At 37.0% G+C, this 20854-nt stretch overlaps 1 protein-coding gene across 1 annotated transcript; it reads left to right on the top strand.

Moving 5' to 3' along the window:
- The first annotated feature begins 2073 nt into the window (after positions 1 to 2073).
- On the top strand, positions 2074 to 19600 carry IL1R2 (interleukin 1 receptor type 2). Its single transcript, XM_014066897.2, has 9 exons — positions 2074 to 2153; positions 6626 to 6756; positions 6868 to 7105; positions 8661 to 8835; positions 10507 to 10681; positions 13098 to 13163; positions 16186 to 16321; positions 17387 to 17538; positions 19212 to 19600. The coding sequence occupies exons 1-9, from the start codon at positions 2140 to 2142 to the stop codon at positions 19337 to 19339; spliced, it is 1215 nt and encodes a 404-aa protein (XP_013922372.2). The 5' UTR covers positions 2074 to 2139; the 3' UTR covers positions 19340 to 19600.
- The last annotated feature ends 1254 nt before the right edge of the window (positions 19601 to 20854 follow it).

The raw sequence follows: 20854 nt of genomic DNA, 5'->3' as shown, positions 1-20854 counted from the left end.
ACCCTTCTAATGCTTCATCAATCCCAATTTTATGTGGAGAGGTGGTAGAAGAACTTTATGGGAAGGTACTAAAGTTCCTTGGAGGACATTTTTTCACCGACTGTTAGCACCCTTGGATGCCAACTCTTCTTGGTCCAATGATTTTTCGGTCTTGACTGTCCCATAGACACAGAAAACAAGGGTATTTGGTATACCCAGCTTGTTGCCCGAGCAGCATGCACAAGACCTTCAAGTCCCCACACACTTGCCAACCATGGTCTTCATATTTAAGTTTATGAAGAACCAATTCCAAGTTCTTGTAGGTTTCCTTCAAGTGTACGGAATGACCTATAGGTATGGAAGCGTAAAAACCGTTGTGGAGTAAAACTGCTTTGAGACTTCTTTTTGAAGAAACTATAAAAACACGCCATTGCTCTGAATCATATTGAATTTGAAATTGACCCACCAGACCTTCAACATCGATGAAATAAACCAACTTGTCTTCCTGGGCGAAGTAAGGAACGAACTCCTTTTCACGATGTCTGAACCATGAAGATGACACTCCTGGCAACAATAAATTCCTGCTTTTCAGCCTTGATCTGAGTTACTCAGCAGCATCTTTGAGAAGATTCAAGTCTCTTACCAAATCATTCATCTCGTCCTGAGAAAACAATTTTGGTCTTGTATCATCTTCAAAGCCAGAACTTGATTCATCATCTGGTTCAGGTATGACTTCACCTTCATCGGAGCTAGGTATCTCTTCCAAGGTAGCAGGGAGCTTGGGTACTGGTATATCTGTGCCATGGGGGATGGGACGAATTGCTGAGTGAAGATTGGGGTATGAAATGGAATGCTTCCATTTGGAATTAAACCCTTTCACATCGCATGAACAAAAGTAATAGTCATCACTACAGTTCTTTTGCTCTCGCCATACCATAGGAATCTCATAATGGAAATATTTTTTCTTACCCTTGAACCAGTTTCGGAGATCCTCAACACACTGTTTGCACACTTTATGAGGCGCCCAAACTTTATCTTGATCTCCAATTTTTAGTCCAAAGTATGCAAAGTATACTTTTTTCACAAAGTCTGTAATATTCTGCTGTTGCTTCAACACTGTATATTCACCACAGATGAAACAGAAACTGTCAGGTGAATTAATACACTTTCACACAGCCATAACATAATAGTTGAAGAATGACGAGTTAACATGAATTGCGATGAAAAAGTGTGAACAGCCTAGAACCAAGAACCTGATGATGATTCATGCACAAGTGTGGCATGCAGGAGAGAGCAGCTCTGTGTCTGTACACGAGACATCACAGTGCTGGCCACACCCCCTGCACTGAATGGAGATGCTGCTATCTGTCCTGTGTCTCCCTCCCACTGGATTCTTCAGGAAAGATTAACCCCTTCTACCATTAGAAGCACAGACTTAAAACTTCCTTAGCTTACGTATATATTGCTGACCATCAGATTTACAGTGCTATTTTTTTTTACATAACTCAAACCCTTTAAGGTTTTTTTGGCATTTTATATCTTAAATGCACTTATGTGAATTAATTAATAGTAATTTAGACTTTAAATTTGGTTAAAAACCTATAATATAAAAAAAATACCAAAAATTAATTTTTTAAAATAAATTTGAAGACAATTTTGCATGTTGTGGCAAATCATGAAGTCTAGAGGTTTTTTCAATATTTTATTTGTTTTCAGCACATCAAAATACATGGAGATTAGATGAAAATAATCAAACAGCTTTTTAGTCACAGACTTGTGAATTGAATTAATTTATTGCCTCCTATGAAGGACAGATCTTCAACTTCATTGAAAATCTAAACAGCAAAAAACAACGGATTTTCACTGATGAAAAGAAACAGCATCCCACACACAAAAAAGGGAACTGTGAATATGTATATGTAGCAGTCATTTCCCCTCTTTTGGGCAATATGCTTACTCTTGGGAAGTATTAATTCAAACTCACACACAGTCCCCACCGCAACATTGCTACACGATGTGGAAAAGGTATTCTTCAAGTGACTTTTCAACAAATGTTGATTGGGAAATGTGGGGAAATTTCCCTTGCATTTTCTCTGGGGTATTTAAGACCATCTACTCTTCTGTGTGTTGTAGTTATCTGGATATTTCTAAGGCCAGACAATGAAGAACTACAGGTAAGAGAAAATGGGATTGTTGTTGTTTTTTAAAGTTGAGGTGGAAGAGAAATCAGTTGATTGCATCTTTAGGTAGCCAGAGTAGTAGAAAAACAGGGAGTTTAACTATTAAGTGGAATGTTTATTCTTAAATGTTGTAATAAATCATGCACGGAGAACCTCCTGGAAACATTTATGGGAATACACATTTTCAAAAATTAAAAATATCCCTGCCTATAAAATTGGATGTAATTCAAGAAGCAAGAGACTTTTTTTTTGTTTCTTTTGTTCATACACAAGAAAAGGAAAATTATATGGAATATAACAATGTTTGTTTTTGTGCCTTATAACAAAGCGGAGGCTAGTTCCTCTTTCAAATTATGGTTTCGTCTACATGGTTGTTATGAGCTGACATACACAACAGATACAAGATAGAAGTGATGAGAGAAATAGAAATGAGATTGGTTCCAAGGCTCTAGCCTCATAAGTGACTAGCCTTCACTTAGCATTATCCAGAATTATCAGACAGCATGGTCAAACACTGTGCTGACTGGAAGATTTGGGAATGGAAAAATTCATCACATCTAGAAGATTCTAGATTAGAGGAAGTCTGGTTGTAGTGATTTGATGGTTGTAGATTAGGGATTTCTCACCATCATCTCAAGCCACCTAAGATATTCTTTATCAGTGCTGCTTTGTTCTTCGTTCACCTTCTCCCATGCACGGAAAAAATCTTTTCAAAGCAATGAGTTGCCATTTAAGTTTCTTAAGGTAGAAGTTTTGTTTTGCATGATGGTAACTCCCCCCCCCCCCCAGTTATAAGAAACTGAAAGTATGAGAATCAGAGGAGACGGAAATCATCAAATCAAAGATGTGTTAAAACTTGGAGATGGCAATATAGAAGCCCAACTCTTAAGACAATAGTTGGACTAAGCTCTAACTGAGTATGCTATATTAATATTAACTTATTAAGTATGTTATGAGCAGCAAGACTTTTTAAAGTATGAATAATTGCTACCTGTTTCCTGTTCATTCTGTGCCACTTTTCCTCTCATTTATACATTTATTCCTCACTTTTCCTCTCATTTATACATCAGTATTACTAGGAGAATATTTTTTTTTTGGTGGCCGGTAATCTGCTTCCCAATGTCACTAGGGATTAGTTCATCTGGACTGTTTTATCTGAAATTACAAATGCCAAAAGAATATCCGCTGTTGCAGAAATCAAAGCTGTTCAAATCACAATTTTATTCCTGCCCCATGGTTTTCAGGGCACCGGGTCCACTTATCACATTATGGCAGGAAACATAATTTATAAATTGCAGTACTGTCAGGAAATTTAAGGCATTGCCAAAGCCAAACAATTCACATTAAGGGATTAGCACTCTCTATGAAACAAAATACAGTACAATTCTTCATTGTATGTCTTTGTGGGACTTCTAATAGGCATATAAGTAAAGCCTGTCAATTTTATTTAGACACCTGCACTGCAGAGGGGACCATGTATGCATTTTCATGTGTTGTCCCTCCCCCCTCCCCAGTTCTGTGTTATATCCAGCTTTTGCATGCATGAGGCAAGGTTCAAGTTTCCATCATGATTGCAAATTTGAACAGGCAGGAAACGAATCATTGAGTAATGAGTAAAAGTACACTGTATTCAGATGCCTCAAAGTTAAGCCACCATGAATATAGTTCAAGCATTTTTAATTGGCTTTTTCCTATGTCATACATAAACAATAGCCTTGTAACAATAAGAAGTATATTCTTGAGCAAGAGACCTAAACAGTTAATTAATTAATTTGTTCTGCTGGGGGAAATAAACTAGTTCCACTAGATCTTTGCTGTCAAAAGTTTGGAGTCCTTCTAAACATCTTATGGTCATTTTAGTACTCACTCTCCCCCCTCCCCAATATTCAAAAGAAAGTAGTGGAGGATGCAAGACCTCCAACTTGTTTCAGATGGCCAAGATCCTTGCAACACTATGCTTTTTTCCCCATCAAAAATGGTAAGAATGGTAGGAATTGGGGAGAAGAGGGGAGGTCAGCAGCTTCTCGGCCTCCTTTGCTATGCAAGGAGGACTAACAAAATAGCTGCTATGTGAGAGTCCCAACTATCCTGCTCCAACAAAAGATGAATGAGTTGACTAGGAGGAAAGACAGCTGGACTCCTTGTGTTAGATATAGACAGAACGTACAACATTAGGTACAACCTCAAAGCTCTGAAGTTTTGTGTACCATGATTTGCCTATATATATATATCCTTGCATAGCAAAGGAGGCCGAGAAGCTGCTGACCTCCCCTCTTCTCCCCAATTCCTACCATTCTTACCATATATATAAGCTTGGCAGATAAGGAGTCGAGCTCTGTGGCTTAGTGGTTAACACATCTGCCTAAGATGCAATACAGCACAGGTTTGATTCCCAGTAAGGGTATGGCTAGCTGATGAGAGCTAAATAGCTTGAAATAGATCTATACTAGTCTCCCTTTATTTATTTATCAGCACAAATACAACAAATGTAACAAAAAGGCAACAGTAAAAATATTGGGTTTCTGTCGTGATGGACTCTTGTGACGAGCCTATAGACAGATGATGGAAGCAGTTAGCTTCCTCCCATAATTGGGGCTTACCAGGGGTTGTAAAAAAATCTTATATATATAGGATTATATATATATATATATATATATATATATATATATATATATATATATATATATATATATATATATATATATACACACACACACACACACACACACACACACACACACACACACACACACACACATATATATATATTCTGGTATAGTAAAAACTCAAACATAGGTAGTTCTTCGGGTTTGAAGAAGGCACACTGTTTTGCACTTCAGCATGGAGGTTGGTAGGTCTGCAATCCCTGGATGGAATCACACATTGTAGTACTGAAAATCCATTGTTGTAATAACTGTGAATGCTATTTTGTGATGCTGTTCATGTTGGTTTTTTAAATCAATTTTTGATGGCACTTGTTTTCAAAGCCAGTGGAGACTTCATAGCACAGGCCTTGCCAGCAACTGCAGCTTTAGTTCCCTTAACTGGATGCCACGGTGACAGAAGATCTCCTTCACAGCAAGTAGTTCTTGTGTGGATGATCTTGAGATCTCTTCCCAGTTTCCAATACACCATAGAACAATGGCAAGGCATATGGTGGTAGTCTATTCTGATGATGTGTCCCACCCACCATATCTGGCTTCTGGTAATCAAGGACTTAATGCTGGTGGACTTTGCATGATCCAAAATCTCAATGTCAGAGTTCTGACAGATGCTCTAATTAAATCATGAGCCTTGAGCCAAGCTTCAAAAGAAATCCAGTTACTTATTAGAATCAACATGTCCGCATGTACCCAAGTGAAGCCATCTCTGCCCCCACGTAATTTATGGCCCAATTATGATGCTGTTTCCACCCTCTCCCAGGGTGTGTCATAAATCACATTCTCCAATGGAGCACTTTCCGCAGGCTATACAGATTATGCCCCTCCCACTGTTGCAGATATCCTGGGAAACAGCCTTGTGAAAAGTATGCATGGAATGTGCTTCTGGTTGTGGCTGCTGTGCTGCACCGTCAGTCCCCCCCCCCCCAGCCTATGGCAACTCGAGAGCAAGCCAAGTTGACATTCAAAGTTAGAGACACAATTTTTCTAATGAATGCAAGGAGTCAACTGAGGTCATGCATGCAAATTTTCTCCAGTTATTTGATGCACCATCAGTACAGAGTTCCAGACTCACATCCATATTAGGAGAGAAGGGATAACCACAGCCCTGTAGACTTTCCGCTATGATTGTTGTATTGAGCATTGTCGTATGCAGCCACCACAGAACCTGGCAGCTGGTATCCTTTAGAAGTTTTGGACTTCAGCTTGCATTAGAATCCTCTAGTAAAAAAAGAGGACTGTGGAAGTTGTTTAAAACATCAGGAAGGCACCAGCTTGCTTAGCTACCTTAGAAGAGAAGTGAGATTCCTTTCATAGCAAAGCATTAGAAATGACATACATGTTTAGCATTCCTTTTCTATATGTGTATGCACTTCAAGTCAGTGTTGACCCCTAGTGACTATCTGGACTAGATTCTACAGTTTTCTTGGCAAGATTTCAGAAGTGCTTGGCCTTTACCCCTTTCCAAGCCTGAGAGAGAGTGACTGCCCCAAGATCACTCGATTGGCTTTGTGCCTGAAACAGAGCTAGAACTGAGTTTCCCATTTTCTAGTTTGATGCCTTTAACCATTACATCAGAATGACTTTGTATGGCATTTCTTAGCAGAATCTAAGAGGTTTCTGAGCCTAGCATTCATCTGCTACCTGTGTCATTCTAAAGCAAGAGTAAGTTGTCTATCTCACCCATAAGGCAACTTGCACTACTACATGTTGCTCAAGTGTTTCCAAGTTCATAATTTGGACCTGGCTTGGACATATTTTGCTGGTGATATGGAGGGCTTACTGGCATTTTGTTTTCATTTGCAGGTCTCCATATGTCATCCCTGATTTTTCTCTTTCCTGTTTCTTATGGCAAGTGGTGCCCAGACTCCTGTGCATTTTCAGTGCTAATATGATCAACATTTCTGCCTTCCGAATCCATCGTGTGGAAAGTGCAGGTGAAAGTTCTCATCATGATAGACAATCCATGGAAAGAAGAGTCTCCTATTGTTGGTTCTTCTGGTTCTTCTTTCTCTTTTTTAATACAAAGTAATTCTGTGTTTACGCAGATAATTGCCAAGATCATACCATATACTCCTGGCCTACTTTTGTCCTGGAAGGAGAACCCGCAGTCCTAAAATGTCTACAGTACTTTGATCTGTCCCTTAACCTGACTTGGAATAAAAAAGGTTCATCAACTATTATCCCTGCAGGATTCAAGGGGCCAAGAATAATGTCACAAGATAATATTGTCTGGCTTTTACCAACCATTCTTCAGGACAGTGGGGAATACATCTGCACTCAAAGGTGAGCATACAACTCATGGAGTCATTCAGTTTTACATAGCTTAACTTTGGAAAGAGAGTACATTTAGCCAGGAGTAGGTAAGAGGTTAATGGAAAAGGCACTAGAGTACTAACACAGCACTCACGGTATACTCTTTGGAGGAAAGTTGTTTCTTGTACCACATATCTTATGTATGTTGGATACACTGCTGGGAAATACATTAGTCCACTTTTACTAACACAAAGTTTAACTATTCAATTTAGGATCAAGGAGTAGGACAAAATATATGCAATTAGCATATTTAAATGACCTGATTGATTTTTTTTTATTCCTGGACTAATGTGAACATAGTTTACCTCAGACTGTGCAGCTTCCCTGAATTTTGTGATATATTTGGTGGTTACCAATTTAAGGGATTAATGATATTCACCTTAAAATTTATCCATAATACTGAAATCATTTCTGAGTTACAAAATTACTGTATAATAACAATTGACAAAAAATCAGATTAGATTTTTTTTTACCATTTTTGTAATATCTACAGGTGAAGAGTTTTAGAGTTTAGAATTTCCAAAACATGATTCAGAAATAAAGCATCATTTCAGTAATTTAGTCAGTGCTGACTATTACTCCATATAATTCTCGATTAATGTATAGACCACATTGAAGAGTGATAAATTACACACACACACACATGCACGTGCGCCACACACACACACAGCTAGTACTTTTATACCTTCCTGTGGGGCAGTCAGTTTCCTCCCATTGCAAGTAGAAAAGCAAAAAGTTTTCACTGGCCGTGAATTTATTCTTAGAGTGCAAAAATGTGAACCATGGGTAACTGGGTGACTTTTGGCCAGACACTTTCTCTCAGCCCAATTCACCTCACAGAGTTGTTGTGGAAAAAAATGTTCACTGTCTTGAGTTACTTGTAAAAATAATAGACGTGGGATATAAATAAACAAAAATAAATAATGGTGGCCCATTACCACACATAGAGTGGAGGATTTTAGAAAGTTTCTTTTTGCATTGGAGAGATTTTGGAAGTTAGGGTTTTGCATTTTTATGAGAGCTAAAAATCATTAAAAAAAACCACCCTGAAAGACCTACTTGAGATCTGTCTCTAGCTATGTCGTTCAACATGAATACCAATGCAGGTACAACTTTTGATTCTATGAAGTTTCAATTGGGCATATTTATGCCACCATTAAGATTAGGACTATTATTTTCTTTCAGAGAAAATGGTAAGGCTTACTCATGACCTGGGCAATTAGTTGTAAAAAAAATTAGTCTGTGGTTTCACTGACTTCTCATTCTGTTCCAGAAAATCCCCCAAACTCTAAGAAATGGGGTTGAAAGAAGAGCACCAGGATTTGTGTGAACAGGAGTGTTTTCAACAAAATCAGTGAACACAATTTAGTATGTCAGTAGTACTGTCCAGTTTCTGGTATTGTACTGTACTGTATCTTATTAAATGTTGTCTAAAACAATTAAATATGAGTAATAAAGAATGAAAAGCTTCATCTTTGTGTTGAATTCTGCAATTCCTCATTATGAATTTATCTTTTCCCTGCAGGAATTCCTCCTACTGTGCTAAAGTGTCAATACATTTAAAAGTTGTCAAGAGAAATGAAACCAATAATATTTCCTATCCCCAGAAGGCATTTCTGCTTAGTTCCGGAAAGATAGTTTGTCCTAATCTAGAAAACTTTAGGCAAAACAATACCAATTACGAACTCAAGTGGTACAAGGTATTATTTTCAAATCATTTTTAAATTTCTATATGGGGATTTGAACTTGAATTTCCAATATTCAAAATTCACTAATTAAGATTAAAGCATCTATGGTCCTACAGAGCTTACTGGATTGCTGGTTCCATTACTTCTGATCATTATGTTCTGTCTTAAACTCAGGGAACTATACAACTATCATCAGCTCTATGTTATACATTACAAACTGAATAGGATGAAACTTTCAGTAGTGATCAACTTGTGATCAACTCTGAGTGATAGTCTAAATGAGTTAGATATGTGTGTTATAGCTTCATTTGACTTCTGGAACACTCACATCACCATATGATTGTAATTCAGCAATTTTGTTTTTGAAGCCTGCAATGACCTCATTGCATTGTAGACTTTTTCCCTCTTGCATTTTAAGAAGTTATTGTGTGCCCCCCCCCCCCACAAAGTGCTGACTGTTAAACGATAGCCTTTTCTCCACTACAGTCTTTGAGCATCCTCATAGCATCGTCCAGCCATTGTGGCAGTGATATCAAACCTGTTCTCATAAGTTACTTTAAATCAATGGTGTTTGGGTGATTGTAGAAGATGCTATAAATCACTATTTAAGAAATGACACCTGCCCCCTGCAACCCAAAGGTGGGTTGCTGCCGGCATTACTGCCAGTTTGGTCCGCGTGCAATTTTGCGCGCTCACTTTGCTCATTAATGCGCCTGACACATGCTCCACACGCGTGCACAGTTGCCCATAAATAGGTCTGCGCATGTGCAGAACATTTAAAAATGGGGGGAAAAAACATGCTGCCCCAACTGGGGAACTGCCATTTCTGGCGACCCAGGCTGGCAAACCATGACCGGTTCGGCTGAACTGGTCCGAACCGGTAGGAACCCACCTCTGGTGCAAACTCAGGTGAGTTGGATATGCTAAAACCTATTTATTAAATATATCTGAAGAAAATATGTCTCTGCATCAGGTAGCCTATATTTCATAATAGTTTATTCTAGGCTTCTTACCCCAATTTGATCTTTTAAAAAGTTATTGGCATGCTACAAAACAAAGAACCAGCCATGTGAGAGAAAGCATCTCCTGACATCCATCAAATGCTCTCAAAATCCCAAAGGTTCCCACTGTTGGTAAAAAGTAGGCTACTGTTCAATGAAAATAGAAATGGGCCCGACCTTGCTATTATTTTTGAGCCAATTCAAATCTTCGCTCTTTGCCCATATTTTTTAGTTCTCTCATGTTTTCTTATTGCCTCCTCATGTTGATTTCAGAGAGTAATTTTTTTTTCATTGTATGGCTTTCTGTACGTTTTTGTCTGGATGACTTAATCTTAGTTACTTTCACAACTTTTGACAAAAAACACGTTATAGTTTAAGAAATAAATATCAACCAATCAAACCATATAGATTTAGGATGCCTGTTTCTTGCTTGAAAAAAGATATTTGATTATTTTGAACATGTCATCAGGCATTCTTGGGGGGAAAATGGAGGAGATCTCCAAAAGATTGGTGTCACCATGTCAACAATATGATCATTAAACCAATCTGGACATTTTAAATAGTGCAAAATAAATGAAAAAATATGTACGCAAGAGGAAAATTGGCATTACCTTTGCACTGAAGCAAGTCTGATACTACAATTAACCATTAAATATCTCCTTTCTTTTCTTTTAATCTCTAGGACTCTATACGTCTGAACATGGATAATAAGAAGTTTGCAGCTCTGAATGGAACTAATTATCTCTTGATCAATCCTATTTCGATGAGTGATTCAGGATATTATACTTGTGAAATGACCTTTGAGTTTGAAAAGGAACAATATAATATTACCAGAACTATTCAGCTACAAATACTTGGTAAAAGAAACACAAAACCAACCAAAATGTTTTGAGTGAATGGAGTAGTTACTGTATAACTATTAAATATGATACTAACAGTTGTTTTTAAATGTTAATTTGATTTTTATATAAGTTTTCATCATGGTAAATTTTATAACTTGGGGTAAGCTTTCAAAGTACAGAAGATGGGGATGTAGCTCATTATGAGGGCCAACTTTGCAAGAAAAAAGTCAGTTGTTAGTTCCAAGTAAAATGGTAAAAAGTTCCTTTCTGTGACTCTTAAAAGCTGTGGCCAGGGTAGACAGCACTTATCTAGATGGCACAATGGTTAGCTTTCAAATAAGGCAATACTATTTTGGCTTACATATACATGTGTTTTTTATTTCTGCTACTTCCATTGGATGGCTAGGTCATGATATGTAAAAGTTTTGCCACCAGCCTTACTAGTTACTTTCACTTTTTGGATTAGTTTCCTGATGTAAGACCAGAAGAAATTGTACGCCTGTTTATTCATCCAACTTTTTTTCTATGCAATTGCAGATGCACAAAATCTGTTTATCTCTAAGTACAAATAGTTTGCTTGAAAGTGATCTGGCAGAGAATTGTGGAAAAAAAATAAGATGTAAACAGAAACTTCCTTATCTTCAAGTTTCTCAGCATTAGAACTGTCAGATGCCAAAATTAGGAGATTATCCAGTTCAACATTCCAGCTATTTGGTTTCAGATAACTTTCTGAAATAACTTCATCTGAGAACATAAATTCTTAACTGTCAATGGAAGCTAAAACTGGTATCTTTAACAAGGAAATGTAACAAATATCCAAATATAGCTCTTTGAAATAATTCCAGGAATATTGATGTACTTAATGATGCAAAAAATAAATTAAGGCATGATATTTTCTTCAGAAGTAAAAATGGCTCCAATCCCATACTTTAAAAAAAAAGTTTTTAAACTAGCTTTTTTTGATGGATTGAACCATAAACAATATGGGAATGCATTGCCTATAAGGAGCCAAAAGATGGCAGTAATGTCTAAAAACCTTACTAATAAACAGTACGGTTCTCCTCTGTGCCAATGTTAAAATGTTTCCAACTAGCAAGGATCTTCTGTAAAATTCAGAAAAACTTGCAGGGTTTTTACCTCTATCTTTTAGATAGTGAAGACAAGAAATCCACCATGCCACTTAAAAGGCTTAAGGTGAGGTAAAAAGTAGGACTGGAAATGGACTTTACAATGTATGCTATATCCCAGCATGCATCAGTGCTAATTCCTGTGCCAATTATTTCCTTTCAACTGCCCATTCTGGTGCTGGAAACCATCCCATATTCAACCTTTTTTTTGTAACTTGAAGAGAAAAAGAATTATTTTGATAATTTTCATTTTCTTGCAAACTATAAGATATGTCATTTTCTCCTGCTACAGCTTAGACAAACTGTGGGCCTACCGGAGTTACAGTCCCCATTTCTCCCACTTTCTAGAGGACCAGATTAATTAATTCTGCTTTGGAACTCACAAAGATGCAATTGTATTCAGTATTTTACTTCTTCTTCACATCACTTGCTGCTCTATGAATTTGTCTACATTCCCGATATGTTAAACAGAGCAAGCAAGCAAGCAACTTTACTTACTAACCTATTTTACTGTTTTAAAAACAGATTGAGTTCATGCAGTTTTCTGTTTAAATGGCCTGAATTGTATTTCTATAATCATGATGATTATAGAAATAAAATGAACTGCTGTGGATATTTTGTGCTAACCCCATGTCCTTGGAAATGATCACTGTTTAATTGTAGAAAAGAGTGCATATTTTGGCAATATTAATAAGCATGTTCAGTTGGATAACCCCCAACTCTTAAAGCACAGGGTATAATATGAAGATAGGCTCAAGCAATATCCACTTTTGTGAACTCTAACATGCCTACATGACACCATGCTTTTCACAGATCCCATCACCTATTGATCTCTGGGTAGTCACAGTGAAATCTCCAGATTTTTGGCCTTGAGGCCCAGCAAGTCTAAAGGACACAAAGGATCAGCTATTGTAGGAAGTCAGGTTCATATTTCTGGAGAACTCCTAGACTGAGTTGGCTATCTTTATTTTATTAATGAATCAAATTTATATAGTGATCCATCTGATAGGAAGTGACTCTGGGTAGTATAAAATAATCCTTGCACTTCAACTCTCTGCCCACAGAAAGCTGCTCCTGCGGATAGCATTACAATGGCTTACTCACAGCCTAGATTATAGTTCAACATATGAACCAGAACCTGCGCCAAATATTGACTTTGAAATTTTTGATTGCTGATTTTCAATTGTATCTAGTTCTTTGGAAAATATCACTGTGTTCTTATAGCAGTTCTTAGAATGCATGCATGTTGTAATGATAATATATTGTTTCAAACATCTAATGATTTCCCCTGGTTTTTCCACTAGAAGAAAAGAAAAATAATATCCCCATTATTGTCAATCCAGATGAAAGGATTACATCAGCAACTCTCGGTAAGGCCAATAATTTATTTAAGAAACTTGTGAACAGTGAGGGCAATGATTAACCTAATCTCAACTGCTTTTCTGATTCTGGCAGTATCAGATTAGAAGCTCAATAATGCTAGTCCATTCTTCATAAACATCTTACAGTAATTGTCAACTCTAGGATACATCTGAAATTACAGCTAATGTTAATGTTATTGCTAAATGTCTTAGCTAAATCAATGTTGTCTGGGTGTTAAACAGACTTAGGCTTTATTAGAAGTTCGATGGGACAATAACAGTGAATGGCTGAGATGTGGGTTTGCTTGATCTGAAGAAGATTTTTCACTGGTTAGCATGGTATCAGTACCAAATTAAAAAAAAAATCCAAAATGTTGACTGAATATATACAGTGCAGCCTTACATCAATGTCCAAAATGTAAATGAGTTAAACTCTTGATGACTTCATGGACACTTCCAGATGTTTTTTAGGAACAATGAAGATGTGATTTACCAATGCAAACTTTCTTGTGAGAAGTTTTTTTTTAACATCCTGGTCTTGCACATAGCCTGAGGATTTTGTATGCTCTTCTATTCTAATTACCCATGATAGCCCTGACCATATAGAGATTTCCCCAAAATTTAGTGAGAAGATGCTATCTAGCTGGTTAGGTTCCATGATGGAAGCCACAATTATTTGAAAGCATCCAAGTCAGGTGTTTGATTCTAGGCCCCGGATATTCTTTTCTGGATTCTTTGCAGTCATGGCCAAAGGCTATAACCTTGGGCGAGTTGAGAGAAGAGTTTCTAGCCCTTTTTTTTCTCATGCTGCTTACATGGCAAAGATATACAAACAGTAGCCAAAGAAGCAAACAGTGAAATTCTGCATAGTCCAATATTTTGTGCATAGTTCTGCCCAAAACCATGAATATGTCCAATGACCAGATAGGAAATGAAGAATCTGATTCTGTGACCACAGCATTGGGAGGAAAGTAGAATTTTTGTCCTGGATCTTGCTCCATCAGGGAACTGGAGTGGCCCTGATAGCAAATTGCAACACAGCCTAGCATAACAAGTGCCATGCTTGTACAGAAGGTGGCTAATGTGAGGTTCAGCAACAAGTGCATGAAAGCAAAAAGTCTGGACTTCCTACTGAAAAACATGAGATCTCTGCTCAATCTGGCCTAGTGGATCTCTGTCTCTTCCTTGAAGTATGAGCAGAAATTTAACAACTGGTTTTCAAGAATCAGACCAAGATGGCTAGGTAATAACCCTAATAAAGAATGTCATTTGTGAATGAATTGAGTGTATGTCCTAGCAGATTGCTCTGCAGCAGTGGTAGGTTACAACTGGTACGCCCCGGTATGGGCGTACCAGTGCCTGCTGGGAGCACCAGGTACCGTTCCAGTATGGTGCTCCGGAGGGCCCACCTGCTGCCTGTGCTCCTTACCGGTATTTGAAGTTTTCGGGGCTTCTGCGCAGGTACATGGAGTGCATGGCGCCTGCACGATGCTCCGCCGAGCAGCTGGATCTGCGCACATTCATGTGGTGAGTCCCCGGCCCTGTTGCACCGTATCGGTTGCAACGGGATCCGGAACCCATTACTGCTCTGCAGGAATAAGACAAAGACATAAAATGTCCTGTAAATTGTTCTTCCTGTGACTATCCATTATCAGGCATTATGATATGCTGGTCAATATTAGTCACCTTTTATCAACAAGAATAAAATCCAAACAGAAGAACAGAAAAACACATGTCTCACATTAACAATAAGAAAAAAGGTGTACAAAAAGGGAAAAGAAAAAAAGCCACAGATGTCAAATATATATGATTATATATTATTAATCATCTTGATTAGAACTTGTAAAAGGAAAGCAGTTTTAATCTCACTTTCCCACACTCCAGTGATGGGGCAGAGACCAATTTTGCCTGCAGTAAAGTTATTGAAAAAAGGGTGAAGATTTGAACCACCCTTTCCTTTTTTTTTTCATTACTGCATCTATGGAAGAGTTCTCTAGGCACTAATGTAGCCAAATTATCTATTCCCAAATGCCAAATGGTCAGCAACATTTGGTAATGATGATATTCATATATTGGTAGGGGTTTTTTTTTGCGGAGGGGAGTGATATGTTGTAATTATATCAGGTGGTCATGAACACAGTCTGCAATATTATCCCTATTCCCCCTGAAGGCTTCAGGTTGGGTCTTTGATCCTGTCTGTTACTTTGGTGAAATGAAAATCAATGGCTTACATTGGCCTCCTGGATTAGATGAAACTGTTTTCTGGGGTACTTGTCCAATTCCATACTTGCCATTGCTAAAGTGGATTCCTACCTGCATCTCATTTGAAATCCAATAGGATTACAGTTTTCAGAGTAACTGCATGAGAATTGCAAATTGGGTACATTCTTGAACTAATATCAGGACTAATAAAACTTAAACAAAAACCAGTGAGTATGCTGACATTAAACCACCCCATTAAAGTTGAGTTACCTCATAGCTACTTAATACTGATTGCTAAAAGAAGAATGTTCTTCTGAAAATACCTCAGAAATTCAAAGTTGGGGTGATTTGTTCCTGTGGACATATATTCTCTGGTGTATACCCGTATTTTTCGGAGTAGAAGACGCACCTTTTTTCCTCAAAAAAGAGACTGAAAATCTGGGTGTGCCTTATACACTGAATACAGCATTTTTGCCTCCCAAAACTCCACCCCCTTCACCAAAATGGCTGTGCATAGCCTTTAGGAGGCTTTCAGAGAGCTCTTGGGGCTGGAGAGGGAAGAAATGACCAAAAAATGGGCCATTTTTTGTTCAATTTTGCCTCCCCCAGTCTCCAGGAGCACTCTATAAGGCTCCTAAAGGCTATCCATGCCCTCTTTTTTAAAACAAAAAAAAGGCCTGTTTTCACAAAAATAGGCTATTTTTGGGAGATTTGCAGAGTGCAAAAACTTTTTAAAAATTTTTCCTCTTTAAAACTTTGCTGCATCTTATACTCTGAAAAATATGGTATTTATTTATTTTTCTTAACTCTGTATTTCATTTCAAAACAGGTTCTCAACTCACCATCCCATGTAGAGTTTTTATTGGAGCAAATAATCATTCTGATGTTGATGTCTGGTGGCTGGCTAACAACAGTTATATACAAAACATGTATCCAGACGAAAGAGTTAAGGAAGGAGAAACTGGGTAAATGTTGTTTTTTATTTTTATTGATTTTAAAATAATAACAAAAAAAACCCCAACTATATATACATTGTCAAAAAGAAAGAAAAAATACAGCTGCTTAAAAAAATAAATGAGAAAATTAGAACAGAAAAAAAAATCCATTCATATGTGGCAAGTTTAATCAGGTCTTCAATCCACTAAGTAAATGGAAGCGTACCTTTTATCTTTCCAATGTTGCAAAATCAACCTTTTAGCCATAGTGAGGACATAGAGAATCAAATGTTGTTTGGTTGTCAAATTCCAAGTATGAGTTGGATGATTCTCAATCATCCAGGACAGGTCATAGTTGTCCCAAAGGTGCTTTTTCCAAGAGGCAACTGGACTTTCTTGTTTTTCTTTGAAGACGTTTCACTTCTCATCCAAGAAGCTTCTTTTGCTGAAGAAGTGTGTCATGATATAATTGCAAACAATGCAAATTATTTAATTGTTGCCTCTTGCACAATGCCCACATGATGCCTTTTGTTGTCTATGTTACATCCACCTCTCCAGCTCCTGAAAACACAGTGAATGAAAAATGCATTTGAACACCTAGAGTTACCAGGTTGTGGACCTGCTTAACTTCAAATATCATTTGTTCCAACTTCACTTGGAATAATGGCATGACATCCAAATGGTGATAACTTGAGAACTTTTCAACGATACATTTTATATGTCATAAATGAGTGCCAATTAAAGTCGAAGTAGACTGATGGATGACAGTAAAATCATTTTTCCACATCTGTGTCTTCCCTTTAATCTAGTTTAATGTGATAGATGAGCTATATAATTTTAGAGCAAAAGAGATATGAACTGGATGCGTGATGAGGTGGTTACATCAATTCTTTTTCAGTTTAAGTGTTCTTATATTAACAGCAGAGGTCAGGTGAGAGGGGGAAAAACCTCAATAGCAGGATTTTTTTTTAATTTAGATTTTTTTCCCCACAAATGAAAAAATCCAGGCTATATCATTCTTCAATCAGTTGCCCTTTCCTTCTGAGCTCTTCTGCCTCTCTGCCTAACAATATAAATGATTATATTCCCTCTTAGGCAATTTGTAGAAAACAACAACAGCTCTATTGAGGTGGAATTGATCTTTGATTCCATCACAGAAGCTGATTTCCATACTGAATTCAGATGTGTGGCACAAAACGGCGGTGGGAATCGTGTACAAACAGTGACAGTCAGGGAAAAAAAGAAAGGTCTGTATTACAACCTAATTATGCTTATTGCCATCTTCTTCCATTATTATTTTTTTCTGATGACTCTGATAATAGCCATTCATTTTTCTCATTTTGTAAATATGGAAAGAAAGTTAAGGAATAAAGTGGCCAAAGGTCTGGAATAACTTCTGGTCAGGTCATGTGTATATTACATGATTTCTAATAAATTGTTTTACTTTCAAATAATTACTATTTCTCTTGGCATGTTTCCAAAGGAAGAGGCGAGGAAATTATGTACATACAAAATTATCCAGCTTTGCCAAATTTATCTCCAATGGAGGGATTCAGCCAGTTAGCATCACTTTGGGACAACCAATTGTTAATTTTCTGAACAGATAGGTGAACTGGTTATTGGAAGAAATCATTAGGACAGAGAACCGGTATTACTGGAATCCTATCACTGGTTACCCTACATTTTGCTTATTGCTGCTAAACAATGAGTTTTTAAAATTCTCTCTCGAATCCATAACATGTAGCTAATAAGCAAAACTTCTCAACCTATGCTTCATACAGATCACATGATAAGTTCCCCAATAAATGCCACATCTCTACTAGGGCCATTGAATCTCATTTGGAGGGCTTCTTAGGTGAACTTCTTCACACTAATCACATTGATTTTCATATGAAATCAGACATGGTTCCCATTTTGGTTCTACCTCAAGTTGAGGGGAGGGGGCATTTTACTTCACTAATGTGAAGAAGTAAGCTATGCAAACAGCAATTATATTGACCCAATTCAAGTATTTGGTACCAGGGCAAGGTATGATATACTATTTATGGGTTCTCCCATTTGCTATCGTCAAGCAAAGAATAACTATCATATCTCATGATTGAATATATTAGTTACAACTTAGAATATATACAGTATATTCTATATATTTAGATACATACACACACACAGAAAGAGAGGGAGGGGGGTGCTAACCTTTCCAAGATTTGTGAATAGAAAACTAATGTAAGAATCAGATTACTCTTAGTCAACAGTTTTATTGAATTGAAATAAACATCCCAACAATATTTTTCCCAACCTGGCTTGCTGAGCTTTCTGGAAGCTGCTGAGTGTTCTGTTGGGCAATAGTTTGCTCAATCTGTACACTAAAACATTGAAGGAATTCTACTTCAGTGGAGAGTTTGTAGCAGCAAATGGAATTATCTCTTAATTCCATGTAGGATTGGCTTGGGAACTTCACAACCATGTACGAGTTGGCAGAAGTGCAAGAATGGGGAACATATGAATCTTCAGGTTTTGTTGAACTGTAGCATAAATGTATTCCAAGATCACCTGAAAAGTCATAGATTATATTAATTACATTATATCAGTGCAACATGATACCTAAAGATATTATATACCTTCAGAGCAAAGGACAGCACTGAAAGGGTAAAAAGCTTGCAGTTTTCTACACCGTTATCCAGTTACACACTTTTGGAAGCATCTGACTTGCCCTACTTTAAAACTATGCTCTGATTGTATATTCTTACAAAATTTAACCACATTTCTTTTTATTGTCATAAAAATGGCATGTTGTTGTTTTGTAATCCATCTGCTACTGATAAAACTTGTGTTTGTGGGAACCAGGGAGCTTAGAAAAAGAATGATTTAACCAATGCATAATATGTTGTCTAACGTTAGTTTTTTCTTTCTTTTTTAAAAGACCGCGAGTTGTCTTGGTACTTGGCAGTTACTCCTATGGCTCTTGCTGTTGTCATCCTAGGAGGAGTGTATTTGAGTAAATACTGGAAACAAAGATCTACCAAGGGTTATGTTGTGGCCAACTCCTAATGAATATAGTTTTATTTCTTATATACATTTTTATTTTAGCATCCTAAATGATTTTCTTATCTGTCCTAAGATAGCTAGAATCTTTTTGGTTGTAAACAGAAATGAAGTTGCTGTTTTGATGCTTGTTAAAGGAAATCTAAAGCAAGTTTCTGTAATAGCAAAAATATAATAATTGTATTTTTGTAATGTTATTTGTAATTTTACCACTGAAACCTGATACAGAAAAGTAACTTTAATAGGAGTAAACATGAATCAGCTACTACCTTATTTAGGTTTTATATTAGGGGGGGTATGTGTGCATATTTTATAAATTGTATTGCATTTTTTTTTAAAAATGATTAAATTTAACACAAAGAGACATGGCAGGGAAGAGAGAGAGAGAGAGACTATAAAAAAAACCATATTTCTTAAAAAAAAACCTAAAAGAAATTAATCTTTCAAAGAAAAAAAGTTATGCAAGTTATATGTTAAATATGTCTGATTTTTTGGAATTTTGAAAGCCAGTAAGATATTAAAGCTGAACAGGGAATATAGCAAATGTAGTTAATTGTATTATAATTACAATTGTATACATTTGATGTCATATAATAAATTATATTTTTTTCCAATTTTACTGCTTTTATTGTTTACTATTTATTAACTGATTAAGAGTAATTATGAATTCTACTATCTAATTTTAATGTTCTACAATATATCATCAGCATCAGAAACTTGATTTATTTACACTATAACAAATTCTTTTGCTGCATCTGATGTTGCCAAACTGGCTGATCCATATTATATGCACAGAGAACTCACATCTTCTGAAAGTGTCTTATGAAATGAAGTATCCTTTAATTAAACCAAATTATCATCCCTGAGATCAGTTGAGCCTACACCATAGTAATAATAGCATCAATATTTTTGGACTTATCTGCAGAATGCAAGTCACCAGATCCTTCTTAAAATTACCCAGACCATATTAGAGAAAGCTCGGGCAGAAGATGTTTTGTGAAAATTCTACAGGCATCTGGAGGAAAACATTTCCAGGATCCAGAGCTAGGTACTTGTTGAGCAAGTCCTGATGAACTGACAGGCAAACAACAAGATAGGATAGTCACTGTGTCTTGTTTATCTCTTGCTTGGATATGGCAATGTGTTCTCCCTGGAGATGCCTTTGAAGAGCAGTCAGAAAAGATGGGGACTACAGCCAACCAAGCTATGGCAAATATAGACAGCATACTCACCCTGCCAACAAAAGTGTGTATAGTCAGGGCTATGGTTTTCCCAGTTGCAATGTATGGCTGTGAAATTTGGACCATAAGAAAGACTCAGCCAAAGAATTGAGACCTTTGAACTATGGTGCTGGAGAAGACTCCTGCAAGTCCCTTGGACTACAAGGCGATCAAACTGGACAGAGGAGATCAACCCTGACTGCTCTTCAGAAGGACGGATCCTGAAGACGAAACTCAAATACTTTGGCCATCTAATGAGAAGGAAGGACTCACTGGAGAAGAGCCTAATGCTGGGAAAGAT

This window comes from Thamnophis sirtalis, unplaced genomic scaffold (genome assembly GCF_051295495.1).
Source record: "Thamnophis sirtalis isolate CommonGarterSnake01/CBP01778 unplaced genomic scaffold, rThaSir2_p1.2 scaffold_12, whole genome shotgun sequence".
Lineage (NCBI taxonomy): Eukaryota > Metazoa > Chordata > Lepidosauria > Squamata > Natricidae > Thamnophis > Thamnophis sirtalis.
This window is presented reverse-complemented; position numbering and strand designations above follow the sequence as displayed.

Bases quoted from the DNA above. Each gene is read 5' to 3' on its own strand.
- IL1R2 (XM_014066897.2), top strand. The intron at 6,757-6,867 runs GTGAAAGTTCTC...GTGTTTACGCAG, and splicing joins CCATCGTGTGGAAAGTGCAG to ATAATTGCCAAGATCATACC. The intron at 17,539-19,211 runs GTCTGTATTACA...CTTTTTTAAAAG, and splicing joins AGTCAGGGAAAAAAAGAAAG to ACCGCGAGTTGTCTTGGTAC.